The 13866-nt window shown below is 39.7% G+C and overlaps 1 protein-coding gene across 1 annotated transcript; it reads right to left on the bottom strand.

Annotated features, from left to right (window-relative positions):
- Nucleotides 1–3989: 3989 nt before the first annotated feature.
- LOC139140180 (COMM domain-containing protein 3-like) lies at nucleotides 3990–13142 on the bottom strand. The gene is made up of 5 exons (XM_070709249.1): nucleotides 12969–13142; nucleotides 9217–9328; nucleotides 7484–7643; nucleotides 6683–6799; nucleotides 3990–5119 (listed from the first exon to the last, which is right to left on the bottom strand). The coding sequence occupies exons 1-5, from the start codon at nucleotides 13105–13107 to the stop codon at nucleotides 5060–5062; spliced, it is 588 nt and encodes a 195-aa protein (XP_070565350.1). The 5' UTR covers nucleotides 13108–13142; the 3' UTR covers nucleotides 3990–5059.
- Nucleotides 13143–13866: the final 724 nt, after the last annotated feature.

Below are 13866 nucleotides of genomic sequence, written 5' to 3'. Positions count from 1 at the left end.
TAACGAAGATCCAAACACAAGGATTGAAAAAGCGATCTACTCCATCCTAAAAGCTTGCATATTACAACAACATTCAACACGGCCTCCTAAGAATAAGATGTTTTGGTGTTCTGTTATTACCATACATGACTTGTGAATACACATAGCATCTTCTCTCTCTCTCTCTCTCTCTCTCTCTCTCTCTCTCTCTCTCTCTCTCTCTCTCTCTCTTGTGTCCGAAGACACTGTTATTCAAGTCTAGTTTTAATTTAAGAGATTTCATTATCGTTTAGGTAGACTGAACACATGCTACTAGATCACAAAGTGCAGGCCAGCTGTACACGGCGCTCAGCCGGCGTACTGGGTAGATTTTCCTCCGTACACCCGCTGGAATTTTCACTCGTCAAAAATGAACACTTCGCTTGACGAACTTGAAGAGATACAGATGAGGAACTGAAGCGCGAAGAGTTTTCAACAGCGCCTAGATTTTTACACACCGCCGAGATTTTAACAGCGCGGAGATTTTTTAACAGCCCCGAGATTTTTACACAGCGCGGAGAATTTCCAAGAGCGCAGAGATAAATTTCACACAGTGCGGAGATTTTTACGCAGCGCGGACAATTGTCGTTTTCGTCCATGGTAATCGAGCGACACGGATGACATCGTACAAACGAGGCAACGCGACGGGCAACTCAAGTCGCTCGTTGCACTGCATATACTATATGTCGGGTCATTTTTGTCAGATCCCCTGGCTCACTGATAGAAAACACCTGAATACGTCATATGACGTTGGTATGATGCGTTGTGACGTCTCATAAGTTTCCGTGTTGTCGGGGCAAAGTTAGTCACTTTAATGATGGGTTGGTTTATTGTAAACCACATTGTGGCACAGTCTACTTGAAGTAAAATGAGAGTCAAATAAAATACGATAGAACCTCATTCACACACGCAGGACTGTGACACACGTTAACCGATTGCAGTGAACTCCAATTCACGTATGGTTTTCTCAACCCAGAAGTGCCTTTATTTAAATCGAAAGCAGCATGCAGCGGACCTTATTAAAAAATGGTTTACCCCAACCAAGTCCCCCCTTCACACGGACTGTCCCCCGACACGAATGCGTTCAGCTCAAAAACGAGCTTCAAGCAGTGTAGTTAAAATGAGTTGAGCTTCAAAGGTAATCTAGGGAGTCCGATTCAAATAAGTCGCAGCGCAAAGCAAATGCATTTCAAGAGAGTTGCATTGAGGTTTGCGCGAATTGCATGCAGGTTCGTGAGTTGTAGCTTGGTGAGTCGCATGTACCTTCGTGAGAGTTGCATGTAGGCTGGCTCAAAATGTTAGGTGTTAATTTTGGCATGGATTACGCGCAAAATTGGCGAGAGTTGAATGAAGGTTGGCGACAATGGGGTCGAATTGGGCGAGAGTTGAAAGGTGGCCACAGTTGGGTCGAATTGGGCGAGAGTTGAATGAAGTTGGCCAACAGTTGGGTCGAATTGGCGAGAGCTGAATGAAGTTGGCCACAGTTGGGTCGAATTGGGCGAGAGCTGAATGAAGTTGGCCAATGTTAGGTCGAATTGGGCGAGAGCTGAATGAAGTTGGCCACAGTTGGGTCGAATTGGGCGAGAGTTGAATGAAGTTGGCCACAGTTGGGTCGAATTGGGCGAGAGTTGAATGAAGTTTTGCTCAAAATGTAAGGTGTTAATTTTGGCATGGATTGCGCGCCATAATTCATGTGAAATCATTCAGTGCAGTGCGTGATCAACAAGAGTATAAATGTTCTTCAAATCTCGCTTTCCGATAAAGGGAAATAAGCTGTAACTTGTGGCAAGTTTTACAGTATTCTGCTTCTGTATAACTACTACCGTGTCTGACCCTAACAACGTTTGTCATGCTGAAATTTTGAGTGTTCTTGTATGTGCGTAGTGATCATTGTTAGTTTATTGTTTACAACTACTTCTAGTCCGGACTTGAATACAATTTTCAACAATAACAATGGAGATTATACTCATATAGGTTGTGTTGATATGCTAAATACTTGGCATTAAATTACAGTTTAGGGATTCAATGCAGAAATTTGTGTGGAAACCACAAAACAAAAGTTCTGAAAAAAGAGCCAAAAGATACAGCTTATGGAGCTTTAACTGTTCGTCAATCTGTGCTGTAAATGCCGGTTTTGAGAGTTTGGCCATGCAAGACACTGGTAGAGTTGTGATTTTGAACCGATCCGTTTCGGTAAATTTCATACTTGTGCCATCACTATTTCCTATATGCAGAGAGTTTTAAAACTGTGATGTAGGAACTATTAAAGGCAGGGTATTTCAGGTGACTATTAAAATAGACGAATGTGAACGTGAGCGTTTATTTCTGTCAGTGAAGAAATAACCTATCTCTGTCGTAGAGGGCGGACTTTTCTGGAGTTTGCAAACGAGACGCCTGTACGGCGCGGCGCTTATCTGACAAAAACAACTAATTACTGCTCGTAGCCTTTCTCATTTGAGGAAAGTAATTCCTCACACAATATTTTGTCTGTTAAAACACACAAACGAAATCGTAATTAGAGCATATAAAATCAACAACATCACAAAATAGCCATATAATAGTTAAAAAATACAGTAAATTTCATTGATTGCGTAAAATCGCCGAGCACCTCAATCAATCACTGTGTATACATTGATCAACACATAGAGGCTGCCGGCTGTAGAGGTAGTGGAGGAGAGGGCACGAGGTCACATGAGGTCGTCCGCTCTCACGGTACCCATGGCGGGAGCATGAAAATCACCACAAAGGCAAGCAGAGTACTTCTTGTTTTTGTTTTCATCACCTTCCTCGATCGCTAATTTTGCCATTTAAGTACATAAATTATACCACAGTCGCTTGGGGCTATTCAGCTCTGGGACTATTCGCCCCATAGACGAGTGTGTACAGAAGCGAGGTGTTTCTCGCTTCTGTACACTCGTCTATGGGGCGAATAGTCCCAGAGCTGAATAGCCCACCAAGCGACAGTGATTATACTCACTAAACATGCAAGTGGATGAGAAAAAAAGCACCTACATGTTGCAATAGGGAGTTATCTTCAAGGTTTAGGTCTCGACTACAGTACAGTGAGCGAGCGCGAGCCCGGCCGATGGAAGAAAAACCACAATAAAAAGGAATTAATCACATGTCAACAATTTGAGAGTAGTTTACAGAAACAAAATCCTTCGTGTAGAAGACTTCGTATTAATGTTAAGTTGGCACACTCGTGTACACAACATCGCGTCGTACGAAGAGCGAAGCGACATGTACCACGCGCATTAAGTGCGCTGGCTGAAGTGACTCCCAAGGGTATTGCTAAAAAGATTTTGTCAGATAAGCACATTTTGTCAGATAGGCGCCGTACATACGCCTTTACCCCCAGAGGTAGTTAATTCACACTGCAGTAGTTATATCATTGGTACCAGCAAGGAAGATTGTCGTTCACATATAAGCAACATCAAACACCCCTTTAAGATAACCATTTTATATGTGTGGTTGTTCGTAATGTTGTAGGACACTCTGACAAAACTCTGATTTGAAAATCTCACTACCGGTTTCACTGGCTCTTTGTGTCAGAGGCGTTGATCTCATTAAATTCTGCTAGATTGACCCAAAAAGTCAAACATAATTCCTGAACAGACGAAAAGCCATCATGAAAGCGGACAGGATGTTTGTGTTACGGTGCCGGATGAATGTCTAGGCCCATATGGCCAAAGTAATGTTTTTGTTTTGCTTCAACTCAAAATCCTGACTGACAGTTGGACAGTAACGGCTTAAATAAGCACACACAAAAATCTTAAAAAAAAAAACAATCTAAGTTTATTTGATTTTCTCACACCCATTCTGTAACTACACTCTTTAAAAGGGCACCGTTTTACGTCACCACATGGTTCAATGGTTGAAATATGACTGCCATAAAGAAAGTATTTTGTCACAATAATCTTGGTTTGGTCTTGCTACATAATATCACTCATGCTGGAAAATTCTGCAGAAGATTTTCTCTGATGAATACACAAATATTTATTTCTACAAAAAATGACACATTTACACATAATTTTCTCATAACTCATGTAGTATTTTTTCAGTGGCTTGAAAACCTTAATGAACAGTTATTTTGCGCCAGTATTTTTTGCTCTTAGACTTGGTCCAAGTCTGCGAATAAAAACTTTTTTAGTGAATGAGATGTAGTAGAGTAAATCGCGACTATTTTTTTTTCTGATCACAATGTTACGGAGTTATCACAAGATTCCGGAAGAAACTTATCGCTTTTACTCCTCAGATGCACTAATGCACCACCTAGAGTTTTCACCTCTCCAAAGGACAGGTGACACGCTCTATACGACTCCGTGAAGGCGGCGTAGGACCATATTGCTGTCATCTCATTCATAGCGTTTCGCAGAACAAGCAACATTGTGTTACAATCGGCTGAAATGACTTTTATTTTACACAATCACCGACTCGAACCAAGTCTATGCGTGCAATCATTGTTACACAAAAGTTAAACTGTTGTGAAATGACCAGGGAGTTCTGTGGTTAAAACTTCCTGACTATACCAGCAAAACTGAAATACCGCCGTTTGCACCAATATGGCCGAGTTTTCAATTTATTACAAAAAGAGGTTACCAAATCATTTTCAGATCCACTGGCTCACATGCTAGTAGCCCCCTCCCCCCCAAAAAAAACAACTGCCAGTCATGTTTTCTCTCGTCAACCAGTACATTTAGTTACCAGCTGGATAATTCACCAGTCTGTTGGGCTAGCAGAAGCAAAATTAAAACTCAACAAGCCTGGCCATAAAATCTACTACCCCATGAACAAAGTCAGTTGGCTTGCTCACCCCTGATGTATATTTCAAGAACTGTACTACCAGTATGTTGGAATCTGAGAAGAATTCCTGTATTGCAGCTCTTGGATATTTTATCTCCAAATCCTTGAGTCAATCTTAAAGTCCCCTTGACAGATGGCAGTAGAAACAATGTCCTGGTCCTGAATGGCAAAGAATGCTGTTGAAGAGCCATCTTGTCTCCCATATACATTAAAATATATAATTTGAAAATTTTCATTTTTACATTTGGCTGGCTTTCTCTAAACTTTTGCTTGCATCTTTCAGTTTCCCGACCAAGTCCTGAAAGACAATATGAAAAGTGATAAAAGCGTACTTTATACATAGCACAATGAATATCACACAACTTTGATGCTTGATTTTCTATTTTTTCCCTTTCATTATCAGTTAGACAATTGGCTGGCGATGAAAAACCTAGCACTGTCTTTTACTTAACAGTCTTTGGAATATTGTACAAGTATGAAAGCTTGACTGCAATACAGAGCTAGGACATGCATTTTGATCGAACTACACCAATGATTGACATCTTTGCACAGTACAGTCACGAAGTTACCAAAGTCATTTACACGCACATCAATGATATGCCAGATCTACTTTACCATTGTTAAAATCAGCACCCTGAAATTCTGCACAGTTGCCACCCCAGTCAATGAAACTAAAGGTTTCTTTACAAAGTACAATGTTACGAAGACATGGTGATCATAGGGGGATATTTTGTTTTTATTGACTAAGATTTATGTTGCAACACACACTAAACATGAGCAACTCTACATTTTTCACCAAGTCTCGGATGTTCACATGAATATTCATAGGTCTATAATGTGGCCTGTATAACATTTGACCATGGTATACTTATGAGGTAATTTGGAAGATACTTCAAAGTGTGCTTTACTACACTATGCCAGCGTATTGCCTGTTTATAACTACATGTGTAGGGCAGCATATTGCTTTAAACGAAGCAGAGGTGGGTGTACAGTGCAAATGTCTGAGAGCAGACTATGCAGGATTTTCATTAATAACACATCTTGCATGTCAACAAATTTTTCCTTCCGATTTCAGAAAGCCAGTATGGAGCGTGATCTCTGAAGCACGTCTGACAGTCTGTTCTACATACAGGGCATTGAGACAAATCCTAGCGATCATGACATCGGTACTTGAAACCGTACAAAAGAGAAGGTGTAGCGATACCCACAAATGGCACTGTGTTTAGGGCACCACAAAATGGTCAATTTCATAGAACAGGGCACTCCATACAGCCTTTCTAGTGCAGTCAAAATTCTAATATTCTCGATGACAGGTGTATAATAAAATAATACAGTAATAAGGCAGAATGTGCCTTGGGGACAGATATTCAGACTATCACATTTTACAATTCTTTTCTGATCTACCACTTGTGGGGTTCATTTTAAAGCTTTTGGTGTAAGAAAAATGTTCATCATCTGAGTTTTTCTAAAATCGAACAGGGATGGCGGCACATTCTGAATGTCAAGTGTCAGTAAATTTAAGGTAATTTTTCCCATAGAGTTACCACAGGGATGATGGCCATTCTGAATGGCAGGTGTCAGTAAATTTAAGGTAATTTGTTTCCCAGTACCAAACTTTGCGCAATGACCCCTGATTTTTTTCTTGATTTCATAGGAGAATGGTTGAAAGTTTTACTGAGTAAAGTTGCAGCAAAAGGATAAGTCTCTCACTTTTGAGGCACATGCTACCTTAACACAATGACTGACATCAAGCAGTATTGCTTCAGGGCACGAACAGACAAGACAGAAAACTTGCAGCATGTCTATATGGTGTATGTGAGGGTAGAAACCCACAGTCTTGGTGCAAGAGACTCTGCCATACCTGTAACTGTTCCATGGAACAAGCAAACTGTACGTCTTCTTTGTCTTCCCCATCTCCTTTCTCTGTCTTCAAAGTTATCATGTAAACCGGTTCATTGACCTTGTCGATTAGATTGTTCTGACAAAAGAAAGAAATAGGAGATATTTATATTCCTCAGAGAGTTTGTTGTTTTATACAGATGTGTCATCAGTAGCCAATGTTCTAATCTTTCTGTGTTCAAAATACACATTTTTGCACACAGCCTGCTACTCAGAATTGGTGTGAGCTTTTTGAGCTTAAGGTAGGATGCACCTCAGGGACAGATACTAGGACTCTCAAACATTTACAATATTCCTTTGGCCTACAACATGTGAGGGCTCATTTTGAAACTTTAGCAGTAAATAAAATTTTCACTGGCTTAGTTTTGTGAAAATTGGGAATTTTATTTTCCTTAATAGAGATAACACAGGGAAGGTGGCCATTTTGAATTTAAAATAAATTGGTTAATTTGTTTCTCTAGTACCAAAATTTGCATGGTAACTCCTCAGTTTTTATTCTTGAGTAAGAAAGAGAATGGTCAAAAGTTTGCTTGAGGGGAATTTGACCAAAAGTTTTAAATCTTTCATTTTAAGACACGAACTACGCTAAGCAAACTTGAAGTCACCCTGCCTATGTTTGATGATTTGAAAATCCCACTCTTGGAACGGTAAAATGGGTTTGTGTCCAAAATATGTGGATGCAACTGTTTAGAATTCCGTTCAGAGAAGCTACAAAGAAAGCAGAAAGCAAGACACATGTTTGGTACCAGGCTGGGCATCTCACCTTTAAATAAAAATCAAGCCTCCAGTCCACATCCACGATATGCGGCGGTGCATGTCCGATGGAGCCCAGCAACGCTTGAACTTCTGTCTTTTTACTGAGAAATACTTTATTAAAACTGTCGATTCTGTCTGAGGTGAACTTGCAGTCTTCTAAAAGCGGACTAAAATGGAAAAACAATAGCAAAAAATGAAAATCTGACACTCTTACCAGGCCAACTTGCGACATTGTTTAAATTTCATATTTTTTGGGTGGTCATGTTTGAATGTAACATTAAAAAAATTTACAGACATTGTGAAGCTGATATTTTTTATATTTACAAAATTTTCACTCTGTCAAATGTAGATTTCCTGTTTGTCCATTTCCAATATAGATTTCCTGTTTGTCCATTTGCAATGTAGATTTCCTGTTTGTCCATTTGCAATGTAGATTTCCTGTTTGTCCATTTCCAATATAAATTTCCTGTTTGTAGAACACAAAACAGCTAAATCTGTTGCTGTACCTGAATTTGAGTCAGTATTTTCTTCTGACATGAATTTTCTAAAATATACTGATATCGAGAATGTAACTTTGGATCAGCACTACACGTACAATGTGGAGGTAATTCTATCATAAAATAATATTTTATCCTCGTGAATTGAGTTTTCGTCACTGGCTTACCAGCAGCATGTTTAATTTTGAGAAAACAAATATGGTTGATGTTTTTCATAGACCTCAAACACACCTGCTTCTAGATTGTCACGCATCCTTGTGCCTTTACTCTCAGTATAAAACTAGGGCCACTCTCATGGCCAATCACATTATAGCTAGTCTGTTCTAAGGGGTCATGGATAATTGAAACACAGTACTTGACAAACAAAACTCATTCACATAGTGGGGTGGGTTTAACTCTATTTTGATCATCAAATGAAATTTCACATTACCTATATGCCATAGGTATGACATGGAAACTGTCAATATGCAAGATTCTCAACCATCCTCATGTTTCTTGTTCAAAAACCTGTCCAATAATCTATTTTGGAAATTTATCATGTGTTGGCAAGGTTCAAATCATTATTTCTTCATCTGATTTCCCAATTCCAAATCTACATATAAAGAAAGTGGGCTTGGGGGATTTGAGGTCAAATGAAATTGAGTTTCGTTTGCAATGTATGAGTTTTAAAAAAGCACTGTCCCTGAGAGTCAATCGTACGATATCTGAGTGCCATGGGCACCATCTTTGCATAATGAGGAGTTTCTCATGGTTGAGTGCTGAAGAGGGCTTTTGGATCCACTCTTTCGGACTACGAATGCCTACTTCCGTAAAATTAACAACCAAAATGACAGTCACACAAGTGGCTGTCAACAGTCAAATTGGCCTCTGGATCTTGGAGATTACCACAAGAAATGTCCGGTAGTACTGGCAATCATTAAAGGTAGCATGTGCCCCGAAACTGAAAGACTCAAATTTTTGCTCCAACTGTTCTCAATAAAAAATTCAAACACACTCTCACCAAATCAGGAATAAAAATCAAGGGTCACCATACAAAGTTTGACATCAGAGAAACAAATTATCTAACATTTACCAATATTTGAAATTTGAAGATGGTGTTTGGCAAACTAAGATGGTGAAAATTATTTTTACTCTAAGAGCTCTAAAATGGGCCCTCAACAACAGGTAGACCAGCAAATTGTAAAAATTTGAAAGTCCAAATATCTGTCACTGAGGCATATTCTACCTTAAATCCTGCACTGACCTGATTGATGAAGCGTCTACATCGTGTTTACTGGCTTCTAACACAAGAGCAACCAAAGCTGCAAATGACTGTTTAAGTACTGCTGGATCTACGCCATCCAAATCTTCATCACCTGAAGTCAACGGAAAGAAATACGATGTTAGCGTCATTTGGTACACAAACACGGCCAGCAACTAAAACATTACTGCTGCATACATAACAAGAAGCAGTAAAGTTCAAATTGTCTCATTTTCTCGAGAAATTCATAGGAAGGAATATTGCTGGTTTATCAAGACAAATTTAGAGCGAACACCAGGTACATTTATACTAATTTATTTTATTTTTTATTTCTTTTAATTCTATTTTATTTTATTACTCATCCAACAGGTGAACCCAATTACAGGATGAGGTACCCATAACCCACTACCCAATAGAGCCATGAGGAGTAATGTGCCTTGCTCGGGGACACAACAGCATGCTGGAGTTTCGACCTCACCGTCCTTTGACAGTGACTCCGTTACTCTGGCCCTACAGGGTCTGAAACTCGCCATCCTCCGAAAGTGAGTCCGTTACCCTGACCACTGTCCCACAGTGCCTCCTTATGAATTGGCTATGCCTATTCAGGACTTGGCAAAACAGAATACGAGACTCAGTCTATACAAGCTGCAATAAGCTATTAATTTTTATGTAATACATGCTGCCATTGTAGACAAATTAGGTCTTGAGACAATACAGTAAAGTATATTTTAGTACCACTTAGACAAACACCTTGTATATATCATGATGTGGTTGAGAAGCGACACAATGCAGTTTCTTTTCAAATAGGCTTCAAAGCTTTGAAAACTCTTTAATCAACTGTGGGCCGAATTGAGTTGGGAGCCTAGCATGAAGAAAATATAAGGCACAGATTTCCATATACCGTAAACACCAATGCCCGCCATCTAAAATGGGATCACAACTTCTTGACAGCTTGCTCAGCAAATTTCTGTAAGTCTGACAAGTTGTAAAAAATACCGTCAATGACGCTGTACCTTCTCTAATGTGTGGCCAGGTCAGGTAATTGGTTGTTGGCATGGAGTTGTTGGTAAATAGTTGATGATGTAGGGGCATGAGGTGGGATATGGACCCAAAGAACCCAAAAGATGATTATACATCAATCAAAAAAATTCTAAGCTACAGTATAAACTGCCTAAAGATAGTTCAATGTGGAAAAAAGTTAAACAATTCAGAAATAAGAATTAACAGTCCAAAATAGTAATGACGCACTTCCTTACTGACCTGAGTGCATGTGAAATACACAACCTGGCATCTGTAAATTAAATGTATACCAAGTGATCATTTCCAGTCACTTTTAACTGATTTTAATGGATTTTCCAAGGAGTCCTGTGGAAATGATGAAAAACGCTTATCTGGTCTTGTGTTTGTATAACCTCATGGCTGATAATTGTCATAGTATTGAAAAAAATTGAAAGTGAAGAAATTACTGTTTTTAATAGGCATATTTTCCTTGAAATACATGACCGTGTAAAGAATATATGCTAAAAGTGTTTAAGAGTAAATTTCTTTTCAAAAAATAATTTAATTTGTGACCAAAGGATTTTTATTCTTTGAGTTTACAAATTCAAACATTGCAATTTGTTCAATCATCTTGTGCAGTGCAAAATTTATAAAATGACTGAAAAACAAAAAAATTGGCAGAATTACAGTCTTTGTGATGTAAAATTATGGGTTGACATCACGATAACTGTTAATCTGTTTGAAGTACTAATAAACTATAATTTAAAAAAGAAAAATTCATGCAGAAACGGTAAAATATATTGTCAGCAATGTAGTGTTAATTTTGACTTTGACTTTGACCAAATATATAGGGCGAAATATCAGCCATGTTCAGCAAAATCCACACAACAGCATTGATCCTTTTCTAATTTGATTTGATTTGCTTATGTTATCCTTGTATGACAGTCAGTACAATATGGAACTTGAACACAACACAGTGAATAAGTATGCTGTAAATGAAATGGTGTGGCTGCATCCACATGCAGCAATAGGAGTGCCTTTGTCTCTCACCCCTCATTTCCAACCTGTCCCATCCCTGAAAAATAGTTTGGTCTTATATTTATAATGTTAATAATTTCTGTATTTGTTAAAATGTGCGCATCTCAAAAACTTTTGATCATAAACATTTTCATTGTTTTTTATAGCTGACCAATCAGTTAACCTGTTTATTTTGAATATTTGCGCATTTTTCCTCAGTAATTGACATTTTCTGAATACCTTCTTATTCAGTTTGTCATTTTCTAAAAGTTTAAATGCTCCATTGTGTGGTCAAGCTTTCCACAAGCATCAAATGTGGTACTTCATATAGGAGGGTCTGCCTCTAGAGGGCGGGCATCATGAACACTCCTGTGTTTGTTGGTTAATTCCTCCACGTAAACTTCTGATTGTACTGTAAACATTGAACATGGCCGACGTCCGATTTTCCTGTCTAAAACTTTCACTCATTTTCGTTCATATGACTCTGAAACTCCAGGAAACGATTGGGAAGAAAGGGTTATCTTGAAATATTGAGGTACTCGCCGATATTTTGCAAAATTAAATGAGAAAAAATGCAAGGAAAATGCCGACAGGCTTACACAATGACAGTTTTCAGACTCGGAGGCATATGATCATCTCTGCAGATTATGCAACAGGCCCAGATCACGTGAGGCCATGAGGGGGATATCCACGCAACTCAGTACCAAACACTAGCGCTCACAGAGTGAGCAAACACAAAGTGAGTACCCCTAACGTCAGCTCAGTAGTCTGTAATAGATTGTAGTCAACTAAGAACCTTGGAGAAAGGCTTAACACTGTGGCTATGCCGCTAAGTCCCTTTTGATTTTTGTCATAGCTCAAATCGTTCTCCCACACCTCAACCTGAGCCATGAACACCCCCACCAGTTTATGATATGACCCATCACAATGGCATGACGTCAACGGATCTTGACAGACGGAAGTCTTGACAGACGGAAGTTCTTGACAGCAGCATATTGGTTTTCAACTCTAATACCTTCTCTGTCTATAAATAGACACGAGAAGGTAAAAAGTACATTGTGTTGTTCATGCCACGGATGTAGCACAGATGATACCTCCATGTTCAAACACTGTTTATCTTATTGACTCTCGACTAAAAATATTGTTAGACACACTGTTCGCTTGGTGTGTCCTCACCAGCCTCTCCCCTTCTCCACCTCCCCCCCCCCCGGACAGTAAGGCAGATCGCTGTCTTCGTCAAACTAAAAGGGAAATTCTAAAACAGTAGCATAGGTCACATTAGGTGTCACTGTCAGTGTGTAAGTTAATGCCATACGTGATACCATGGAGGTAGCTGCAGTGCTGTGGCTCGAGGTTTTTTCTGGGTATTTGTATCGGACAAATGTGGTTTTGCCGTCCGACCCCCACATACCCTGGCAAAACCTCGAGCAGCTACCATGAAGGTAGTAGTGGAGTCTCCGCTACTCCCTCCATCAGTCTATGGCGGTACTCACACTGTTGTGTTCTGGATCGGCGGCCGAAACAACTCTGGGATTTCGAACACTGCACTACACGGTTAGGAAAATGAAAGTGCATTAGCCTATGTAACGCCTATTCCACAATATTCAACATAACATTGTGGAACGATCAGCGCAGATGACAAGAGGGACGAGGTTGACACGGGACTGAACACACCCACTGTCTTTCAGCTGTGGTTGTTCTCACAAACGCTGTGATCTACGGCGATGCAACTATCTTACCTAAAACTGAGCTCTGGTTCGTCTTCTTCAAAAGACTATCATACACTCGGTTAAGAAGTATCGTGAAAGCCTTGTCTGGAATGTGGGCGCTATCGCCACAAATTTGTAGACCTTCCTGGAGTTCATTCGACAACTCCATTTTGCTTTCTGCCACTTCCGCACTGTTGACCTTTGACTTCTCATCAAACAAGAATATCGCGTGATATAACGAGACTTCACAAAACTCCCCTCATGATGATGGATTTGGATGCGTCTTTAATAGCATTTTTGAACGGACGAAATATGCCCGCATGTAAGCCCATGCCTAGTGAGCCTGCAAGTCGCAGGATGCGATATAGAGCCTACAAACGTGCTATTCAAACATTTTTTCCATTGTGATCAGTGTATTTATATACTGAGTTTATCGTGTATTGAATCCGAAATAAAGTTGATGCGCAAAATTATTGACAAGCAAACTGAGAAAAGATAGCGCCCATATTCAGGCGCTTCTGCTGCGCTGACTGACTACGGGCCAAGAATATAGAAAGGATCGAAGGAATGAGGCTTTGTGAGGGCGAAATTACCGAGAGAAGATCAATATGGAACCACGGTGGAGGGACCGTGATGGAATGGTACCCAATCAACAATACCGATTGACTGATTGATTGATTGATGATCGATCGATTGATTGATCGATCAACCTTGAAATTCACCGGTGGGAATGAGATGCAGACCGGGTTCGGGTCGAGATCACCCCAATCCAACCAACAAGTATAACGAGAAGTCCTTCCAAGTTCCATATGTAGGCCTACCGGTACCCTATTTACATGTAAATGTGATTTTAATGTATTTTGCAAAATAAACTTTGAAGAGGAAAACAGAAACTGTTCACAATTATAGCTGCCTTCGCGCTACGTTT

The sequence above is a fragment of the Ptychodera flava genome, chromosome 9 (genome assembly GCF_041260155.1).
Source record: "Ptychodera flava strain L36383 chromosome 9, AS_Pfla_20210202, whole genome shotgun sequence".
In the NCBI taxonomy this organism is placed as follows: Eukaryota; Metazoa; Hemichordata; class Enteropneusta; family Ptychoderidae; genus Ptychodera; species Ptychodera flava.
This window is presented reverse-complemented; position numbering and strand designations above follow the sequence as displayed.

Excerpts from the sequence above, each read along its gene's own strand:
- LOC139140180 (XM_070709249.1), bottom strand. The coding sequence starts at position 13,107 with ATGGAGTTGTCGAATGAACTCCAGGAAGGTCTACAAATTTGTGGCGAT. Across the intron at positions 9,329-12,968 it reads GAACCAGAGCTCAGTTTTAG|GTGATGAAGATTTGGATGGC; the intron begins GTAAGATAGTTG and ends CGTTGACTTCAG. Across the intron at positions 5,120-6,682 it reads GTTCCATGGAACAGTTACAG|GACTTGGTCGGGAAACTGAA; the intron begins GTATGGCAGAGT and ends ATTGTCTTTCAG.